This window comes from Vulpes lagopus, chromosome 6 (assembly GCF_018345385.1).
Source record: "Vulpes lagopus strain Blue_001 chromosome 6, ASM1834538v1, whole genome shotgun sequence".
Taxonomy (NCBI): Eukaryota; Metazoa; Chordata; class Mammalia; order Carnivora; family Canidae; genus Vulpes; species Vulpes lagopus.
Window position 1 is genome coordinate 3060610 of NC_054829.1, and position 21848 is coordinate 3082457.

Consider the following 21848-nt stretch of genomic DNA (forward strand, 5'->3'; position numbering starts at 1 on the left):
CACTTTTATGTTTTGGGTGTACCTAAGAAAGAAATGCTCTTCGGGGCACCTGGCTGGCTTAGTCTGTGGAGTGTGTGACTCTCTCGGGGTTGCAAGTTCAGGCCCCATGTTGGGCATAGAGCTTACTTCAAAAACAAAACAAAATCAAAACAAACCAGACAGTGAAGGACTTGATACCATGAGCAGGACTTTCTGGGACATTCCATGAGTTCTTGGCACCTCATCCCCAGGAGAGCTAACAGAAAGGGCTCATATTGCTAAGGACACACATAAAAATCCTGGGATCAAGTCCCGCGTCGGGCTCCCTGCATGGAGCCTGCTTCTCCCTCTGCCTGTGTCTCTGCCTCTCACTCTCTCTCTCTCTCTCTCTCCCTCTCTCTGTCTCATGAGTAAAATTTAAAAAAACAAAAAAGGAAAGGACAAGTCCACAAAACAGAGCACAGCAATGGGGAAGGGCTTCAGGATAGATTCACAATAAGTGCATTTAATTGAAACTAAAAAAAAAAAAAAAAAAAGGACCACACTCACACACACACAAACCCCATCCAGGAAACCCAGAAGCTTTTACAAAAGCAGCAAAGCCGTCACGACATGCCACACGGCTCAGCCACGAACGACACTTACGTGTCAGAGGTACGTGACCTGACAGTTGACCCGCCACCACGCGTGGGGGGGGAGTGGGGAAGGGGGGGAGCCGTGTCTTGTGCTCTCATGATGAAATAGGCCGTAGATGCCGAACACGAACAGATCAAGAAAGCCGTACGAGACGTAATTTGGACACATGGAGGTAAATCACCAAAAAGGAGAAAGTGCTCGCCTTGGCCGAGGGAGCCAAGGGCTGGAGTTGAGCCACCCGTGCTTGGCACAGGGCTTCTGGTAGCTTTTGGCATTTCGAACTACGTGCTTAGATGAAAATAGACATTATTCTTTAAAATGTAGGCCTCAGAGGACATTAAAGACCAGCTCCCCCTTGGCCTCTCTTCTGGTTCAGCTCTTCTCACTCCTGTGACCACTGGGGAGGCCAACATGGAGGAGGCTGGCGGGGGTGGGGGGTGAGGGCTGCAGCTGTAGGGCCCTAGCGCTTTCCAGAGAACAAGGGGAAAAAGGGACTTTCTTTTGTTGCATTTAGTAATGACAGGAGTTGAATAGGGACTTGGTGCCAGGTAAGGTGATAAACGCTGAAAATGTCCCTCACGAGGCCGAGGACCCTCACCAGCCACCTCATGGGAGTCAGTTGGGTGGCATGTGTCCTGGGCCTGTGATCTGATGCCTCTTCATTCCTGCCCCTAATCTGAGTATCTCAAATTATAAGTACTTGTGGGACACTTGGGTGACTCGGCGGTTGAGCATCTGCCTTCGGCTCAGGTCATGATCCTGAGGTTCCAGGATCCAGTCCCACATCGGGCTTCCCGCAGGGAGCCTGCTTCTCCCTCTGCCTGTGTCTTTGCCTCTCTCTGTGTCTTTCATGAATAAATAAAATCTTTTTAAAAATTATAAGTACTTGTGTACAAAGGAAAATTCTTCATGAGGAAAGGGAATTTTCATTGGCTTTCTATGTACTGAGGAGTGTCTGCTAATGCAGTGCTGTGGGGTCGGAGCTGGGCTATAATCTGTCCCCGTCTGGGGACCCTGTGAACACTGCCCTGGCACGTACAGCACAGGCGCCCAGAGTGAAGGCCTGTCGGTCCTGGTGCTGCTGTCCGTCAACGCGCACACATCAAATGAATGAGCACATAGCCAGAGCCTTCTGCGCTTGCAGCTCTGCTCCATGGAATGGGGACGTTTTCTACTCCGTTAAATCCACCATCTGTTTATAGCTTATCACGACAGTGAAATTAAGGTGTGTTGGGGTGTTCGGTAATATCCTATAAAGAGAAAATAAATTCCTATGTAACAGGGGCTGGGTCCAGACCACAGACCAGGCATCCAGGTGTGACTTGGTTTGTTGTGTTTGTTGCCTGATGAGGGTCATGACGGATCCTCAGGCAGGAGGCTCTGTCCTCACTCCAGGATCCCAGGACGGGACTTACTCTAGGCTCTTGAGAAGTGTCCCTGAGTCCACAGCACATACCAACCCCCCACCCCCTGTGAGCATGGCCTTTGTGGGCACCTGGCTCACTGCTGGCCACTGCATTCTAGGACACCGCCCTTCTGTTCTGTGGATCCGGCTGTGAGATCAAGGGAGAGGACAGGAAAGCGCCCCTGAGAATAAAGCCCGCTCCTCCATGGTAAGCCCCGGAAGGAGCACAACACTACGGTGGGGTGCAGCTGTGATCCCCAGCCCTGCTTGCTCGGGGTCTCTCCTGACAGTGTCCACAAGTAGGGGAAGAGGACAGCTATGCTGAGGGTGGACAAAGGACCTTCCCTGTCCCTCCCAGTAACAAAGCCAAGGAGCACGTTCAACCGAGAAGAGATATGCACAGGTGGCTTTGCAGGTGAGGCACAGGATCAGGCTCTGTCCTCAGCTGTACCCCTCTGCAGACCTCGTATGTCTCACTCCCACATCCATCACATGCCGGTGGAAACGGCTCTGTCCTACCTCCCAGTGCTGCTCACTTGCTTATTTATTTACTACACCCGGATATGGTGGGAAAGCAGCGTATCACCAAGGAGGGCCGGGGACACGGCTGCGGGAGGCAGGGCAGACAAGTAACAGTGCAGTGACTATAAGTGTGCTCAGAGGCCCCGAGGGACTCGCTGCCTCAGAGGAACCAGGCCGGCAGCTGCTCTGCCATCAGTATGGAGGCAAGCAAGGCACAGAAGAACGGAGAGGGTCAGGTAGAAAGACATCATCCTTTATAAATAAGACATTCATTTGTATCAGTATTCACATAGAAAAATATACATTACTTCAAATAGACCTTCTCTGGATAAAATACCCGCACGTCCGGGACCGCGGTCCGACGGCACCTCACTGTGCAGCCTCTGCCTCTGTGCTTTCTGGAGGAGCCCCTTCCCGGGGGCCCGGGTGCAGGGCAGGCCCCTCCGCACCTGCCACTAGGACCATGTCCTCCTCCCCAGACACTATGGAGCCTGGATGAGACAAGATCAACCCGTCGGAAGTCTGAAGAAATATCTGTTCTTGTCCCTGAGACAGCAGCTCGTGGCACCCGTTGGTAATTTCAAAAGCCATGGCTTCGCCAACAGCGACAACACTCTCCAGTTCTCGCTGGTCAGCATGTACCTCGGCCCCGCAGGGGAAGTGGTCCAAGTCCCCTACACGGCTTCCCTGATCCCCACCAGTGGACAGCAACGCAGCCTGGCCGGGCTGAGGCCCCAGCTCCCGCACGGTCCTGGGGGCACAGTCAGCGGGCACCACGTTCACAGACAGAACCTTCTCCAGGGGAGGGCCTACGACCTCTGTGAGCAGGACACCGCTGGAGCTGGACCGCTGGCCTTTCTGGTGGGAGTCATGCACCTCAAGGCTTCCGGACCCCGAAGGCAGCAGGGATTCCACTGCTCCAGGGTGCAGCAAGGGGCTGCAGAGACACCGGCTCTCCAGGCTGTCCCCGGCGTGCCAGGCCACAGACTGTTCCTGAGCACTGTCTTCAGGGAATGTGGCCACCTGCCCCCATGTCTGCGTCCCGGGCTCTCCTAACTGAGAATAAAGACTCGGCCCGCTGATACTCTGACACGAAAGGGTAGGAGCTACAGACCCACTCTTGGCCTCTAAGTCAGCAAACGCTTTAAGCTGCCGGCCCGTGTGTAACATGCTTCCGTCACTATCAGAAACCAGCATCGCGTGGCTCTCTTCAGAGTGCTGAGAGGTGCTCCCCCTCCCTTGAGAGGCACAACCTAAATGGTTCAGAAACACAGGTCAGCATACACGTACTGCCGTGGGGCCCGTTCACTGCACTCACTCCCAAACAAGCGGTCCAAGGTAATTTTGTGGCAAAACAAAGGGAAACCTAAACTCTCCTTGCTCCTTGGGACCAGTAGCTTCTGAGGATGGAGGAAGCTGAACGAGGCCACACGGGTCAGTCGGGCGAGGGGAGCTATGCACTGAACGGGTGCCAGGTTCTCCCTGCTTCCACCCAATCAAGGTGCCCGCCCCCTCAGCAGCATTCAGTAATAAGTTCTCAAATACAGAAGGCCAGGGGATCCCTGGGTGGCGCAGCGGTTTGGCGCCTGCCTTTGGCCCAGGGCGCGATCCTGGAGACCCGGTATCAAGTCCCACGTCGGGCTCCCGGTGCATGGAGCCTGTTTCGCCCTCTGCCTGTGTCTCTGCCTCTCTCTCTCTCTCTCTCTCTCTCTCACATAAATAAATAAAAAATTTTAAAAAAAGATAAATAAATAAAATACAGAAGGCCTCCTGAAGCTGCAGGCCTTGGGATCAAGCAGGCTCTCGGGCAGTCTTACAAAGTGGTATAATGACTCTCAGTATACCATATGTTCCGCGTCTGGCTGATAGGTTCTGGCTAGAGCAGAATAAAAACCAGAGTGGGTCTGGTTTCCAACGTGAAACCTCAGCTGGCACCTAGAGCCAAGTCTCAGGGAAGCCAAGCCACAGGCGTGGCATGTCCTTGGGACCCTCCCGAGAGCGATCTACTCACCAGCATGTGGTGGCTCTTCGTTTCACTAAGGGATTCGAGAAGGCCTCCCAGACCTCAAGACCCAGGGGGAAGGAGCGGGGAGGGGAGAACACTGGCAGGTTGGGATAAAACTCTTGAGAAACCTGGTTCTCTTAAGTTTGGCCCCAGGAGCACCTGCGCGTGGAGAGCAGGCCTGTGGGCCTCGGGCGCACACAGGAAGAGCTCATTACCCTCACTGGCAGCGGGGGCGCACGAGGCGGGCTTCTGCAGGCCTCTGCCGTCCACAGAAGACTCCAGGGTGTCCCGGGGGGCGGCTTCTCTTCTGGTCCTCTTCGCCCAGGCCAGTCCCTCCTCTGCAGTCTATGAAGAGGAGGCGCAATCAGCTAGGACTAGAAAGGAGTGGGCGAGCTCGCACTTCTCTTGTGGGCTGAAGTCTGAGCGCGGGCACTTGGCGGCGCGCAGTCACCTGGCACCCCTCACCGTGTGCCCACCTCGTTTGCCCGCTTCTGCTGGCTGGCGTCCTCCGGCTCGGCCTGGCCCGGCTCCCCGCTGCGGCATGCTGCTCGCGTCCTCAGGAGTTCCAGGATTCCCAGAGACTCGGCCACCTGAGGAGGAAGGGCGCACAGGGGGAGCTGCACTGGCAGCACATCCACACGCAAGGACTCCAGGACCAAGGGGACCCGGGAGGCCCCGCCGGGTGGCACGAGGCCACTCAACACTGACAGAAACGAAGATACCCATGAAGTTCAGAAGAACAGCTGAAGAGAGAATGGGTCCTTACCAGGACCAGAAGGTTCTGTGTTGGCACAGCATAGAAGCAGACACCAAACAGCTTTTTAAAAACGTCACTATGACCTCTTCAGTGTCAGACACCAGAGTGGGTCCTGGCCCATGATCCCTCCCGTTCTGAATGCTCACCGGTACCTTCAGGAAAACAATCATGCCCATTCTAGAACGAGGGCTACCTTTTCCAGGCAGCACAAGTGGTGAGGGTTTGGGAGCCTGCGAACCAAGCTGGGCCCCAGCTCCTCTGCTCCTGGCCTAGGGGACCTCCCTGATCCTGGGGGGTGCCCGCAGCTGCCCTGGGGGGATTAGGTGAAGATCAGATAAAGGTGACAAGTGGCAGCTGTCGCTATGTATGTGTGGACATAGGAAGGAACACTGTGGGGCAGGAGGGAAGAGGAGGGAAGGAGGGCAACAGGTCAGGGTCCAAGTAGAGTCCAGCACCTCCCAGCCTGCCTGCGTCCCTCCAAGCTGAGCCCTGGTCTGTGCTCCTAGGAGGCTGTGGTTTGCCTGAACTGCCTGCAAAGATGGGTCCCGACGGGCGTGCATGGCAGCGTATGTGTCCAGTCCGCCCTGTGACAGGATGACGCCCGCACCTGCTGTGCTCACAGTTTAAAACACATATAAGTTGGGCACTGGGTGGTGCAATCAGTGGAGCATCTGACTCCTGATTTCAGCTCAGTTCTTGATTTCAGAATCGTAGGATCAAGCCCCACGCCAGGCTGCACAGAGTCTATTGGGATTCTCTCTCTCCTCTCCCTCTGTCCTTCTCCCTGCCTGCACACTCTCATTAAAATAAATAAATATAAAAAAAAAAAAAAACCAGGGTGTGTCAGTGAAGTGTCTGCCTTCGGATGAATGATCTCAGCATCCTGGGATCAATCCCCACACTAGGCTCCCTACTCAGTGGGGAGTCTGCTTCTTCCTCTCCTCCTCCCCCTGCCACTCTCCCTGCTTCTGCGCACCCCCTCTCAAACAAAATCTTTTTAAAAATAAAAAATAAACAAAAAAACATGTCAGTGATTCCTGCTCACTACAGCATCTGTACAAGGCTTAGAAAAAACCCATTACATTTTTATAATATGCAATTCAAGAAAATAAAATATAAAAGTTTATTAGGTAACATTAAATATTGAATTTGTATAACGCTAATGACCAAAATCACAAAAGACACAGTCCGAAGCCCCACGGACTGTGTCCCAGTGTGGTTCAAGACTGCTTGCTCCAGAAGTAACATACTCCGTGTGACGCCAATGTTAGGACAGGTGGGCAGACCCGTCACCAGGTCCGTGAACCCTTAGACAGCAGTGAAAGGCAAGATGGCCAGACTATTCCTTATGGTTGTGAAAGAAGACAGTGGCTGCTCCACTTTGACCTCAAACTTGCTGGGTTCTTCTTTCCAGCTGTCTCTTGGTTTAGGGAGAAGACTCTGAGGGCACAGGATCCCATGAGGGGAATTGAGACTACCCCCTCAAGCAACAAGGATGCCCTGAGCCAGCACGACCCCTCGTGACTGACCCCCACATAGCGAAGGACCCTTCGCTGCCCACCTGCGCCCGCCCAACTCTGTCCCACGTTCTCCTGATGTCCACCTACAAGTCCTTCAAGCATTTTGGAGACGGTCTTTGAGATGCTCGTCCGCTCTCCTCCCTGCGTCGGCCTCGCTGAAATAAGCTCCTTTCTTGTGTGCCCCACTCGCCTCTCTGCCTATGGGTTTTGTCAGCAGTGAGTGGCCCAGCCTGGTCTGTCTGGGAGCCTGGAGCCAGGTGCTCGTGCAGCCCCGTGCACCGGCTAGAGTTGCAAGAGTATGTTTTTGAATAACCAGGAATTACTCGAAGCCATGGATCACTCGGCGCCCCATTTCAAGGCAAAGCTGAAGCCTGCCCAGGGGGGATCCCTGAATGATGAGACCACACGGGGCAGGCTACACCCAGCAAAGGGTTTTATCCAAACACATAAAACCACATCAGTTCAAACTATCAGTTCAAAACATATTTTTTACCCAGAACCCAATATAGCCAGAGGCAACTTGATGATGACTGTGACAGTGAAACAAGAATCCTGTCACAACCACCACCGACAGTGTCTGTGACCCCTGGTCACCCTTCCCAGCCCACGGTGGGTGGACACCACACACCCCTACCAACCGTGCTGTTCCCTGAGGTCAGCAGTGAGAGACTATGGTGTTTTTGGGTGTTGCTGTGGCCTCTCTGCATTCCTAAGGCTTCCCAACAAACACCATTTGCTGTTAGAATTTTTTAAATGTTACTTGATGGGAAAAGAGTAGAAAAGCACTGGACTATGAAGGTGTCACCACTAAAAACATACTCGTCTGGGGTGCCTGGCTGGCTCGGTAGGTGGAGCATACAACTCCTGATCTCAGGGTCATGAGTTTGAGCCCCATACTGGGTGTAGGGATGACTTTAAAAAGTGAATAAATAAAAATAAAAACATTCTTCTGGGATCCCTGGGTGGCGCAGCGGTTTAGCGCCTGCCTTTGGCCCAGGGTGCGATCCTGGAGACCCAGGATCGAATCCCACGTCGGGCTCCCGGTGCATGGAGCCTGCTTCTCCCTCTGCCTATGTCTCTGCCTCTCTCTCTCTCTCTCTCTCTCTCTGTGACTATCATAAATAAATAAAAATTCAAAAAATAAAAAAAAATAAAAACATTCTTCTCTTTAAATGGATAGCCTTCCTTCAACAAATCTAAAAGCAAAACTTTTCCCCATGAGAGACTGTTACCTTATTGTTGCTTATTTCCAGAGGCTCCTGGGAATATAGGCCAGAACCACTGAGGTAATCTTGACACATTTTCTTAACCATTTTATGCAACTCTTCAAATTCCTTATACACAGCTGGGAACAAAGGCTTTGCTAGATGACTTGTTTCAACCTTCATGAAGATAAAGATGACAAATGTTTAAACCAGAGGCAATGACTCTCTGTGTCCTTCATGAATAAATAATTTAAAAAAAATTTTTTTTTTAAATAAACCAGAGGCAATGAAATGGAAAATACAGAAAGAAGCTTCAAGGGGGGAAGGAAATAAGCCCCTCAAGCTGTCAGCGGCCCATCATTTCCTCCATTCCCCAGTAAGAGCTTATGTGTGCCCACTGTGCTCAGTGGCAACACCAGGATGAACCAGAGAGCAAATAATCTCCAGGATGATATCCAACAGAGGACTGTGGGCCAGAGCTCCAGAGAAGGGGTGGCTGGGGGGGATCCCTGGGTGGCTCAGTGGTTTAGCACCGCCTTCAGCCCAGGGAGTGATCCTGGAGTCCCGGGATCCAGTCCCACATCAGGCTCCCTGCATGGAGCCTGTTTCTCCCTCTGCCTATGTCTCTGCCCCCCACCCCTCTCTCTCATAAATAAATAAAAACTAAACTAAACTAAATAAAATAAAATAAAATAAAATAAGGGGTGGCTGGGGGAGAGGAAGGGAATAGAAAAGTTCTGGGGACGGGCCTGCAGGCCGGAGAGGTGCCAGGGCAGCTGACTCCTTTGGGTAGCTCTGCTGGCACCTCCTGCATCGTCAGAGCAGGCTCACCAGAGAGCAGAGCCTTGTGGAGCAGGCTGGCAAGGGCAGGGAGATGCCAGGGAGAGAGGCGATGAGGGCCATGGGCTGGCCATGGTTTGCTGCCACCACTTTCTTGCCTCCCACACAAAGTTAAAACAGGCAAGGGGGTCCTTGAACAGCCTGCCTGAAAGACCTGGCCATGCAGGCAGGAGCCCTACACCAGGCATCTGGGTGGGGCCAGCAGGCTCGCTTCAGCTCTGTCCTGGGGGAGAGAAATGATTCCAAATGGCCCGGCTGTTTCTAAAATGTGAAAGATGTCTTTCGAAACAACTGCAACTCACCCTTCCATCATTTAGACTCACTAAAGCAACTCACCTTCATCAGAAGGAACTCGTACACGGTCACGACCTGAGCCAGTGGAGGCAAGGCCAATTCCACTAGTGCGTCCCGGTCACACCCACGGAGAAACTACAGGAGAGAGCACTGGATGACTTTGAAAGCCCAAGAGAATCTCCCAGGAGCCAACAAGTTGATACAACAACGTAAAAGACATAAAGTTTCCCCAAATCTCAGTGATTAAGCAACTCTCAACCATACCATTCTGTTTACTAAATAGCTCACTTGTTTATCCATGAATGACACATATGACCAACTCTGGATTCAGTCTGACTCCCCTACGGCAGCACTGAACATGTAGTGGGTACCAGGCTCTGGATAAGGATATGTGTTCCCTACTCTCCGGGGACACTAAGTAGTGCCAGAGATGATAAAGCAAACAAGTCTAGGCAGCCTGCAGTCTGGAGACCACTGCCAAAGGACAAGTGGGAGGAGGACCCAGGTGAAAGCAGGGATGGCTCAGTGAGGTTGGAGGAGAGAGAGATGCGGGGAGGGCATGCTCCTCTGGACAGGAGGAGGAGTCAGGGAAGGGGTGTAAGGAATGACTGTGGGTTCCCAGCTGGTGCCCAGGCAGATCCTGGACAAGTTAGCGGTGGGACAGGAAGCCGACTTGCGGACTCTGTGGGCTCTGCTGAGAAGTGAAGCTGGAGTGGTTTACGGGACACCCGGGTGAGGATGTCTGAAATCAGAGCTCCGGGGATCAGGAGAGATGTGATAGGGCGTACCGGCAGTACACGGGTGTCAGCAGAGGGCAGATGGTCACGGACTCAATAGAATGAAGTAAACCTGGAACTTGGCACCGAGGTGGCTGTTACGTGTTGCCATGCACACGGCACTCAGGTCATGGTGGTATTGTAAATGTTAATGAATCGAGTCAAGGACGACCTTACCTCCTACTTCTAAAAATTAATCATCTGGGATTAATTAACAAGCCCAACGAGAGAAAAGCGAATTCACCGGGGTTTAAATTTCCCACTGGCACGTGAAAGCTCATCAAGTCTTCTAGGAAACCCGCTTCCTGTCTGAAAACCTCTCATTTCCCCCTGAGAGTGAGCTGGAGGCCCTGGTTCCCTATGGGCACCCGAGACCAGCTGTCTCACTAACTCGCTACTTTGCACTCTGCTACCGTTCACTTCTTTACGATACTCACCTGGCCAGTATGCGGCAGCTTAACACATCCCAGCCAGAGACAGTCTGGATGAATTTAGGGTTCCACTTTCCTAAATCAATCCGATTCAATTCACTAAGCCTACTCTCAAAGGGCTGGAGATTCCAGGGTTCAAAGCCTGAAACATGCTTTTATGCCCTAAATCTTTTCACAGAAAAATAGAAACCATTTCTGTTGTTTGCTAAACTGCTTCTATGAAAACATGGGTTATAATCATCCCAAAACTGATAAAGGCAAGCAGCTCTTGATATACCGGAAGCCCTCTTATCATGTCAAACAGGGTAACCTGGGAATTACTCCAGGTAATACTATCCCTGCATTCATTACACACTTCATCCAATTACATTTCAGGTGAACTCTGGGTTCAGTTGATCTGGGTATTTGACTTTTAATTCAGAAACCTAATAGTGTGTTGCCACACACCATGCCGAAGACACAGGTTTCAAGAATGGGGTCTAGGAGCCACGCACCTCCTTGAGCCTGGCTCTGGCCCTCGAAGCACTCTGCACTCCTGCTGCACGGGCATCCTCAGGCAGGTGAGCCTCGCTGCTCCGCCCAAGGACAGCTGTGTTGGCCTCCGCAGGAGCTTTGGAGCAGTCACTTCTTCTAGGGCCTGGGTGTCCCTCTGGTCCCAAAAGTGCTGAATAACTTCCATTTTCTGGTTCAGATACCAAGGCCTCTTCAACTTCTATAGACTGGCTATGCTAGATAGCGTTACACACCCAAAACAAAAATAAAACATTTTATACGCCATCGTGGCAACCTGACAGCAAAAAAACGTCAAGTCAAAAGCAAGGAACTTGCTAAATTATTTCTCCTTTGTATTATCAAGACACATTAACTATGATCAATGCATCTTCAACCTTCCCAACAAAGTTCCCCTTTGCTAATATGAACACCCAGTGAGTATTAGCTAGCTGGTAACCCTGGGTATTGCCCGAAATGAAACAAGGAACTTGTCTGACATGACTGTAAGCTTACAAATTAAACTGAAATTTGAACATTCATAATTTAACCATTTTAAATGACTTTAAAAAATCATTTCCTATTGGATATACTTCAAACCATAAAATTCATACTTTGAAAAGATACAGTTCAGTACATTTTTCATACACTCAAAGTGTATGACGTGTAACCATCACCACTAATCCCAAAACATGTTTGTCCCCCACTCCCCACCCCCTGCAAGAAGACCCGTTGGCATCATTCATTCTTCCCTGCCCCCAGGAGCTGTGAATCTATCTACATCTTTATGGATTTGTACAGTTTCTGAAGAGTCCTGGGTCTGATGCTGTCTAGCTACTTCCTCATTCCATACGCGCTCCCCCTCTGAACACAGGAGTAATCCACCTCCTCTCCCAGGATGGATGGAAGGAATACACTTCACGTGGCAGCTAGCACCAAGTCCGTCCTCTTAACTCGTATGGAGCTCTCCCTCTACATCTTCATTACCGCGGGAGGAATGCCAGGTCTGCCTGTGGCTTCAGGTGCCAGGAGTTGGCTCCCAGAAAAGGACAGGGAGACACAGGCCTGCACATACCTCTGCACCCCAGCAGCCGGAGGCACCTCTCAAGGTGGCTGCCATCTGGGCAGCTACGACACCCAAGGCAGGTGCCTGTATTCGGGAAGTCAAGTATACAAGTTGCTTCTGCTGTGGTGTAGGATTTCATCATTTAAAAAAAATATTTTATTTATATATATCAGAGAGAAAGAGAGGCAGAGACACAGGCAGAGGAAGAAGCAAGCTCCATGCTGGGAGCTTGATGTGGGACTCGATCCCGGGACCCCAGGATCACGCCCTGGGGCAAAGGCAGGTGCCAAACCGCTGACCCGCCCAAGGATCCCCGGATTTCATAATTTTTTAAAAAGATTTTGTTTATTTATTTGAGAGAGAGACAGAGACAGAGACAGAGCGGGGGAAGGAGCAGAGGAGAGAATCTCAAGCAGACTCCCCACTGAAAGCAGAGCCTGAATCAGGGCTCGATCCCATGACCCCGAGATCATGACCTGAGCACAAACCAAGAGTCGGACACTGAACTGACTAAGCCACCCTGGCAGCCCTAGGATTTCATTATTGGAGGAAGTAGAAGTGCCAGCTAGCCTGGTCGTCCTGAGACCAGCACAGCTGCTGTCCCCTGGGATTACTAACAGTGCCCCTTTCACTCTCAGAATGTCCTGCTTTGGATGATAAACTACATGTCGCCCTAGTCCTCCCTCAATTCCAGTAGAGAGGTTTCTCAAAAGTTGGGGCTTTACCAGCCGTGAGAGGTGCAGAGCCTCCCGCAACGAGGCAGCCTCAGCTGTGGGCTGTGAAATCAGAAAAGCTAAATCTAATTCCTGCCTGGCCAAGTTCTAGAAGGTGTACAAGGCTCCCGTCCACAAGGGCCATGCAATAAACGGTACTGTGGTGGTGTTATTAGCACGGAAGCTAATGCCACATGGGGAGGCAGTACTTTGGAACCCTCACACGGGGCTGCCCTTGGTCCTGCCACTAGACCCCAACAAGCACGCCCAAGGGGCGGATCTGTAAGCCGAGTGGCGCCAGCCCCAGCCCCCTTCAGAAGCCGCCCTGGGGCAGGGGGGCGGCCAGGGGGCGGCCAGAGCAGAGGCGCTCAGCTTCAACAGCACCCCCAGTCCCTAACGTCACAACTCCCATCGAGTAGCCACGCCGATTGCAGCGCTGGTTTCTCTAACATTTCAGAAACCGCAATTACAACTGTCATTACCTAGCCACAGGCACGGAGAGAGGTGACAGCCCCCACAAGCTGGAGGAAAAGGACGGAGGGAGCTTGAGGCGAAGCGGGTGAGGGTGACCGACGAGGCCCGCCGTTTGTGGGAGCCAAGTGCTCCGTCTCGTCTGCATTTCGGAAATAACCGACCTCTCGCACACACGCGCACACACACACGCCACACGTTTAGGAATGTATAAACCTGCTGTCGACACACTCTGACGCAGTGATGCAGCGAGGCTGACGTCCACCGGCCTAGTCTGACTGTGAGTTTCTGAAGGGACGAAATGCCAGCGCGGGTCCCTGCCACACTCCAGGAAGCGCGCCCGTGGGCTCTGCCGACCCAGACCTCTCCCAAGGCCTGCTGTTAGGTCAGCATCAGCCAGGAGGGCTCTGAGATCAGCTTTACCGGCCAGATCTAAAGCAGCAGGGGCTATGTTCCCACGGAACACGCTCAGCAAACCCCGCTGCACACACCCACAGGGGCACGCATCCCCTCGCTCGGGTGGCGGCGGCGTGGACGACAGCAGGGAAATGTCAGATGCGCAGCTCGGATCGCCGTTCCTCCGAGCCTCACCTGAGCCGCCATCAGCTACCACAGAGGCTGACGTCAGGAGGGGCAGAAAGGACACAGCCACCAGACCCACACGTTACCTGCAGGCCGGCGCCGGCCGACGGGGCCGCTTCCTCACTCAGCAGAGCTGGCGCGGGCAGCTGCGGCGAGGTCCGGCTGGCGCTCCTGCTCCCGTTGGCTTTCTCACTCGGCGACACCTCGGACTCCAGCTGGCCGTGGCCTGGGTTAAGTTTGAGGTGCCGGGCCAGGCCCCCCTTTCCAATGTAGGATTTTTCACACGTTGGACACTTAAAAGTCTTGGGCCTCAGGGAGCAGCTGGACAAGTCAAAGAGCGCCTGCTTTCCCCTCTGTTCTTCATCCTCTTCCACACTCAGTTCTGAATAATCGTCAGAATCTGACAAGTGACCGTCAGCCAAATCCTCTGTTTTTATGAATTTATAATCTTTAGCTTTATACTTGGGAGGTCGAGATATCCGTCCGGAACGTGTTTTCACTTTTAAAGATTTTTTTAGCTTCTCAGTGTGTTTTGTGTGCGAAATAAATGAATTCGCAGAGCTGGATGACACAGATGTTGCTGCCGGCGGGTCAGAAGCTGAGAAAGGGGCCAGCGCGGCACCCTGTCCATTCGGAGCCACTGGCTGGAGGGTGGGCAGTGGCCTCTGTATGAACACCTGAACGGGAGGTAAGTTACCCGGGAAGCGCGGCTGCGGCCTGGTGTTCAGGACGGGTTGCACCCTAAGCCCCAGCACCCTGGAATGCCTCACGGGCAGCTGGCTCAGGCTGGCTGGCTTGGGCTGGATGGTGGCCAGTGGGGGCGTTGGCCTCTCCTGACCTTTCATTTCTCCAGATGTTACTTTAACACAAATGGCTTCCAGTTGCTTAAATACAGAAAGAGAAAAGCATTAGGCTTATCAACATTTCTACAATTTTGTTCTCATCTTAAGTGTATTACTGAAATTTTTTTAAGTTTTAAAATACATCTTGCCTATAAAAATTTATTTAATGTAACCGCACTATTTACAGTGGTGTTTCTCAAGCTTTCTGACCAGACCAGTGATATACTTTACATCACATCCTTATGTGCCTGTGCAGAAACATGTGCATACATAAATGAAAGTTCACAAAACTACTTACCATTTCTGACATAAATGTCTTCTGATAGTGTCTATTCTATATTATTAAAAAAATACTAGTCATACCCCACTAAATTGACTTCATGGCCCAATAAGAAATATCCTTCTTTACAGTTTTACATTCGTATTTACTTGGAATTCCTACTACTCTAAATTTGACTCAATTCAGGACATAGGCTCATTTTATTGAAAAATTTTTAATGAAATTCTAGGAACAAAAAAGGCCATAAAGAGCAATGTAACATAGGTCCCTACCACCTGCCTTAAGGTATACAACATTAACCTTATAGATACAATTTTGCTATTCTTCCAATCTGCCTGCTGGCATCTTTACTCCATCCTGCAAGTTTGTCCTTCTCATGCACTTTTTATAAGACTTACTTGAGAGGGGGGATGGAGGAGAGTATGCGTAGTGGGGAGGGGCAGAGGGAGAGGGAGACTCTCAAGCGGACTCCCCACTGAGCACGGAGCCTGATGCAGGGCTTGATTCCATGACCCTGAGATCATGAACTGAGCCAAAATCAAGAGTCAGACTCTTAACCCGCTAAGCCATCCAGGTGCCCCTCTCATGCATTTTATATATTACATATGTAGATATCCCTAAAAACAGGCAGTTCAGTTTTGACATACTTTTAAACTTCATGTAAGTGAAAATCATCTCCTGCAATTTGGTGGGGTTTTTTTCAGGTTTTTTACTCCCTATCTGGCTTGTGAAATTCATTCATGTGGAGGTGTGTAGTTCTCATTTACCCTGCAGTATGAAAACACTTTCCTGTTGATGGACAAGTGTCTATAGCCTTGTGGTCTGGTATGCTCAGAAGCTTCACAGATGTGAGTGTACACGTGTGTGAGTTTCTCCAGGGCACATACCTAGGAGGGGGTGTTTGACAACTTTTTAACATCTAATACAATTTCAGGGGTGCCTGGGTGGCTCAGTTGGTTGAGCATCTGACAGTGGATTTCGGCTCAGGTCATGATCTCAGGATCATGGAATTGAGCCCCACAATGGGCTCCCTGCTCAGTGGGGAGACTGCTTCAGATTCTCTCTCCTTCTGCCCCTCCTCCTGCTTGTGTGCACTCTTTCTAAAATAAATAAATCTTTAAAAAAATTGTTTTAGGGATCCCTGGGTGGCGCAGCGGTTTAGCGCCTGCCTTTGGCCCAGGGCGCGATCCTGGAGACCCGGGATCGAATCCCACGTCGTGCTCCCGGTGCATGGAGCCTGCTTCTCCCTCTACCTATGTCTGTGCCTCTCTCTCTCTCTCTCTGTGACTATCATAAATAAATAAAAAATTTAAAAAAAAAAATAAAAAAATTGTTTTAGATGCACATGCTTTTAGACACAGCAACTCTGCTTCTTGGATTACATAAGAAACATAGGTAAAGACATGTAGGTCTTAGAGGTTCAAGACAGCACAGTCTGCAATAGTGAACATCCACCAAGAGTGGGGTGGGGGGTTGCCATCAACAATGTTCCACAAATAATTATTGAGCAGTGACCATATGTTAGAGACAATGATTTAAGTTTTAGGGATGTAATGGTCACAGCTCAGGGGAGAGACAGCAAAATGGACAAGGCTCATAGCCTCGAAGTACAGAAATAATCAGAACATTTGTGCAGGAAAAGAGAGACAAACCTCATCATCCAGAACAAGTATTCCCAACCTTGGCACAACTGATATTTCAGACCATTAATTCTTTGTTATGGTGGCCGTCCTGTACAGTGTAGGATGTTGACAGTATCTCTGCCTCTACCCACTAGATGCCAGTAGCACCCCCCAACTTGTGACAAAAACATCTCCAGACACTGCCAAACACCTCTGTAGGGTAAAATTCCCCCGATTGATCAGGACCACCGATTTGGGACCTCCAACGGGCCCTCTTTGGACTCAACCCTATATACTATGTGGAGGCTCAATAAAAATAAAAATGTCATGCAGGGCAGAATGAAACTTCTGTCTCCATGTTATGCATCTACCACAAAGAGCAGAGACAATTCAATATACCAGTTTATGAGGCTGTGTAAAAAGCTGGTGCCAGAAGCCCATGAGGACCAATCCTGGGGTACTTGTGAATTGGATGACAATGATCTTTTAATAATCATACTTGTTTCACTTTACTACCAGTCATTTAGGTCTAACCTCTTGGGATATTACCAGATAATACCAATACACACACACACGCACGCCAAATTCTATTATGTTAGGAGTACCTCACTGGCAAAACTGGTCTAATTTTTAAATCTGCTCCAGACTAGTTTAGCATGTGGGTGTTGTACTTGATACTTTGTTATATATTTATTCCACTTAGCAAACTTTTACTAAGTATCTGTGTGCCAATACTTACAAATAAGCCAATGTGGGTGAGGAGATGGGTGACATAGGTGAAGGGGATTAAGAGGTACACACTTCCAGTTATAAAGTCATGGAGGTGAAAGGTAGGACATAGGAAATATAGTTGGTAATATTGTAACCACATTGTATGGTGACAGTGACTACACTTGTGATAAGTACTGAATAATGTACAAACCCATGGAATCACTGTTGTACATCTGAAACTAACATTGTATGTCAACTATACTTCAATTAAAAAAAAAAAAAACTACAAAAAAATAAGCCAAGTCCTAGCCTCACCCTTGAGGTGGGTAGCTTCCCCTGCCACGCCTTACAGACCTGCTGAATCAGGATCTCCTGCCCCACAATTTGTACTTTCAAAAGCTCCACTGACGATTCGGAAGGCAGACAATGAGCTCCCTAAGGAAACAATGACACCATGGTGCAACAGGTACAGTGGTACAGTAAGAGGCAGCCTTGTGGGTGGGGTGGGGAAGGACTGGCTTCCCACGACAGGTGACCTACTTTAAAAAAAAAAAAAAAAAAAAGCTTTTATTTATTTACTCATGAGGGGCAGAGACACACACAGAGGGAGAACCAGGCTCCCCACAGGGAGCCCGATGCGGGACTCGACCCGAGGGCCTTGGGTCACTACCTGAGCCAAAGGCAGACTCCCAACTGCTGAGCCACCCAGGTGCCCTGAGAGGTGATCTCTTAAGGCAGAAGAGAATTTTAGCCAGGTGGAAAGGTAGTCTAGGTGTAAGGGAAAATGTGTGAATGCACAGGCGCATGAAAAAGGGTGAGGCCTGTTGGAAGAAACTGAAAATGTTTCTAAGGTACAGGAACAGGAGGGTGGGGAGCAATGTGAGCCAAAATCTGACCCCATGAGTGGGTCCACTTGGTCTGTGCCTTCTGACCCACACCACCCTCCACAGAGAATCACACGGTCTGGCCTGGGTTTTCCAAATGCACATTCCACCCCACCCCACCCCACCCCTGCCTGTCCTTTTCCATATTTTCAACTGGGATTCATCCTTCGACAAAGTGCACTGAGTTATCTGTAGCTTTCTGACCTTGATTAGAAGTTACCTAAGTCATGTTTTACCTCATTGGTTAGATCATAACCTCCTTAGGTGCAAAGTACATATCTGGTTTGCTTGTGCAGCCTCCATGGGCCTCAAAGGGTATCAGCTCACTAGACAGCAAGACTACTGTGAAGGCAGGTAGAATTTATGTCATCCCAATTAGGTTACCTGCAGAATACAAGCATGCCACTTCATCCTGATTAAGTGTGCTTGCGTTTTATGGAAAATGCCATTTTCGGACTCTTTAAGTTGTCATACCAAACCCAAAAAGCTGGGGTCACATTCAACAGGTGTTGAAGTGCAGCCATACCTGGGGACCCCTGGGCAAAGTCACTCGACCTCTCTGAGCTTATTTCTCATCTCTAAAATGGGGATACAAACATATTTGTGTGCCTGAGAAGCGGCCTGGCGCAGTGGCAGGCATGGAGGAGAGGCTCTGCAAACAGCAGCCACCATCACCCTCCAGACTTGCTGTGCACTGCCTATGCAAGAGACATGGATTTCTCTCAGCAGCGTGAGCTAGAAGGCTCATCCAATGAGCCATCCCTCCTGCAAATACAGGGCCAAAGCCCAAAGAGGTTGGGTTACTTAAGCTCACACCTCTCTAAGTGGTTTGGGCAGAATCATAGCTGTCTTCTCAAACTTTAGCAAGACACTTCCCAGTCTTGATCACTAACTGGATACAACTCTAAGCAGCCAAAATCACTCAGTGAAAATAAATAAATAAATTAATTAATTAAAATAAAATAAAATAAAAACCATGAAGACTTAATAACAACAACTATCACTTTTGATTCTATCTATTTCTTCTAGTGGAAGAAGCACGTCTCCAGGAACTTTGGGATGAGAAGCGCCAGTGCCATTTGCAAGCCCAGCTATGAAAGGGGGTGTGGATTTACAGATGATGTGAAGGACCTCTGGCTTCAGGAGCTACACCAGACCCTCAGGGCTTGGAAGGCCATGCTCCGGTTCCAGCCTCCCTAGTGGCCAACAGCTGTGTGACCCGCGAAATAATAACAGTGAGAAATGAGGTTTTGTGGTATGCTGAGTGCTTTCTTTCACATGTTTCCTTAAGTGTATGTCAGGCACTGCGCCGGGCACCGCGGTGTCACGCCCAGGTACCACCACCCAGGCTGGTACATCCTGCAGGGAACCAGGGTAACGTGCTTAATTGCGTCCCACGTCTCTGCGTCGGCAGCTTCCACCGGAAAAGCTCTGCAGCTTGGTTCCTTCTAATGCATTCAGGCCTCGGGTCCAGCGTCGGGCCTAAGGCCTACTCACTCTAAAGCAGCCGCCTTGTCATTCCCAGAACCTCCCTCGGGTCCTTCGCCGACTGTTCAGCGGCCCCTGCTGCACCTAGGGCAGTGCTTCGAACACAGCTGGGTGCTCAGCAAACGCGGGACAAAGGCCCCGAGCGGCGCCGGGAAGGCGGGGGGGCGTCCCAGGCGGGGGCCCGGCCGGCTGGACGAGGCCGCTGCGGGAGCTGCAAACGCCCGCGCGGTGACAGGCGGGGGCGGACGCCGGCTCTCCCGCCGGCAGCTCCGAGGCCGAAGAGGGGCCGCGGGGACTCGGGCCCCGTCCGCCCGCCGCGAGGCCCCGGCGCCCTCGGGGCCTCAGTTTCCCCACGTCCCTCCCGGTGCCTCACCTGGGGAGGCAGCAGGCGCGGCGGGCGCGGGGGCTCGGCGCTGGGGCCCCGCTGCAAGGCGGCCTGCTGCGCCGCGTCCCGCAGCCGCCGCGCCGCGTCCTGCAGCACGAAGGGGGGCGGCGGCGGCCCGGCGGGCGGCTGCGCCTTCGTCACCTGCTCCAGGACCCGCCGCAGCTGCTCGGGGCCCAGCGGGGCCACGCGCGCCGAGCTGCCGCTCTGGCCGGGGGGCGCCCGGCCGCCGCCGCCTTCCTCGCTGCCATCCTCAGCCTCCGGCTCCGCATCCGCCATGGCAGCCGACACGGAGGCTCGAACCCGCGCGACGGCGACTCAAATGTGCGTCACCTGGGAAAGGGGGGTGGGGACTACGAGTGCCCCGCAGGCCAAGACACCTCGGAAGGCGACCGCACCTGGAAGAGCACGTCAGCGGGCGGGGCCTCGTTGGCCCCGCCCCTCGCCTCTGCGCCAAAGACCCACCCAGTGGGCTTGGTTTCCCTCTCTCCCGTCGCAGACGTGTCTAACGTTCAGAGAGCGCCCCTCCAGGAGCTCCCCAGGGTCCCGCAGGCGGGGCCCGGGAGCTCAGCGCCCCTCAGCCTAGCGTCACACTATCCAGAAGTTCTCCAGGTCATGTGCATCACAACCACCTGAAGATCCTGCCTTAACACCTGATTAATAGATCCGGCAGGGGATCCAAAGTGTGCTTTTTTTTTTTTTTTTTTTTTAATAGTTTTATCAGGGCGTCTAGGTGGTTCAGTTGGTTAAGCGGCTGCCTTGAGCTCAGGTCATGATCCCAGGGTCCCTACTCAACCGGGAGCCTGCTTCTCCCTCTCTCTCTGCCCCTCCCCTGCTCATGCACAGTCTCTCTCTCTCTCTCTCTCTCCCCCTCTCTCTCAAATAAATAAATGAAATATTTTAAAAAATAATGAGTTATATTATTTTTTTTAAGTAGGCGCCATGCCCAACGTGGAACTTGAACTCAGGACTCTGAAATCAAGAGTTAGGTGCTCCACCAACTGGCCAGGCCTCCTCAAAGGGTGCAGTTTTTTAAAGGGGGGACAGGCAGAGGCTCTACTCCCAGCGTGGAGCAGGAGGTGGAGGACCCATCCAACCACCCAGAGATCATGACCTGAGCAGAAATCAACTCTGATGCCCAAGGGACTGAGCCACCCCTGCACACACACACCCCCACAAAGTGTGCATTTTTAACAAGGGTGCACCCAACCCCAAATTGTTCCCAGGTGAACCCATTGGGTGTACCTTAAGGGCCAAGATGGTATTTTATTCAGTGCTCAGCACAGGCCCTGGCCCAGAGCACGGGATTACAGAGTGAATGATGCCTAGAGGAATAGGAAGGAAAGAGAGGGAGGGAGGGAGGAGGAGGTAAAGAAGGAGGTAGGGAGGGAGAGGAAGGAAGGAAGGAAGGAAGGAAGGAAGGAAGGAAGGAAGGAAGGAAGGATGGAAGGAAGGAAAGAAGGAAGGAAAGAAGGAAGGTCCCCACCCCTCTCCACATTTCAGTACCATCCATCCCAGCTCCACCACTCCCTCTTCTACAGCCCAACCTTTCCCAGTCTCCCCTCTCTACCCTCCTGGCTCTGTGTGTCTTTCCCACCGAGTCCTGTAACTACTGGTGTGTGCTTCTTTCTCAGCTCTCCTCCCCAGAGAGCGCAGTGGAGCCATTGGTTGACAAACAGTTATTAAGTGCCTGCTGGGTGAGTCCCACGGCTGCCTTCAGGGCTGTCCTGCCTTCTTATACAGTCTAGGCAGGAAGAGGAGGAGGGAACTGGCATTTACAGTAGAATATAATGAGTGTCTTGATGCTCTCAAGTGAGGGAGGCTGGGGAGCCAGGCTGATGCTTGAGGAGCTTCTGATCATTTTTCTCTCCACAGGGCCACCACCATCATCATCGTGGTCAATACTCATGCAACATTCACTAAGCTTCCTGCAGTGTTCTAACTTAAT

At 51.5% G+C, this 21848-nt stretch overlaps 1 protein-coding gene across 1 annotated transcript; it reads right to left on the reverse strand.

Annotated features, from left to right (window-relative positions):
- Positions 1-2774: 2774 nt before the first annotated feature.
- ZNF839 (zinc finger protein 839) lies at positions 2775-20222 on the reverse strand. The gene is made up of 8 exons (XM_041760074.1): positions 19892-20222; positions 13778-14575; positions 10865-11098; positions 9206-9298; positions 8057-8206; positions 5024-5137; positions 4763-4892; positions 2775-3795 (listed from the first exon to the last, which is right to left on the reverse strand). The coding sequence occupies exons 1-8, from the start codon at positions 20177-20179 to the stop codon at positions 2912-2914; spliced, it is 2691 nt and encodes an 896-aa protein (XP_041616008.1). The 5' UTR covers positions 20180-20222; the 3' UTR covers positions 2775-2911.
- Between the last annotated feature and the right edge of the window lie 1626 nt (positions 20223-21848).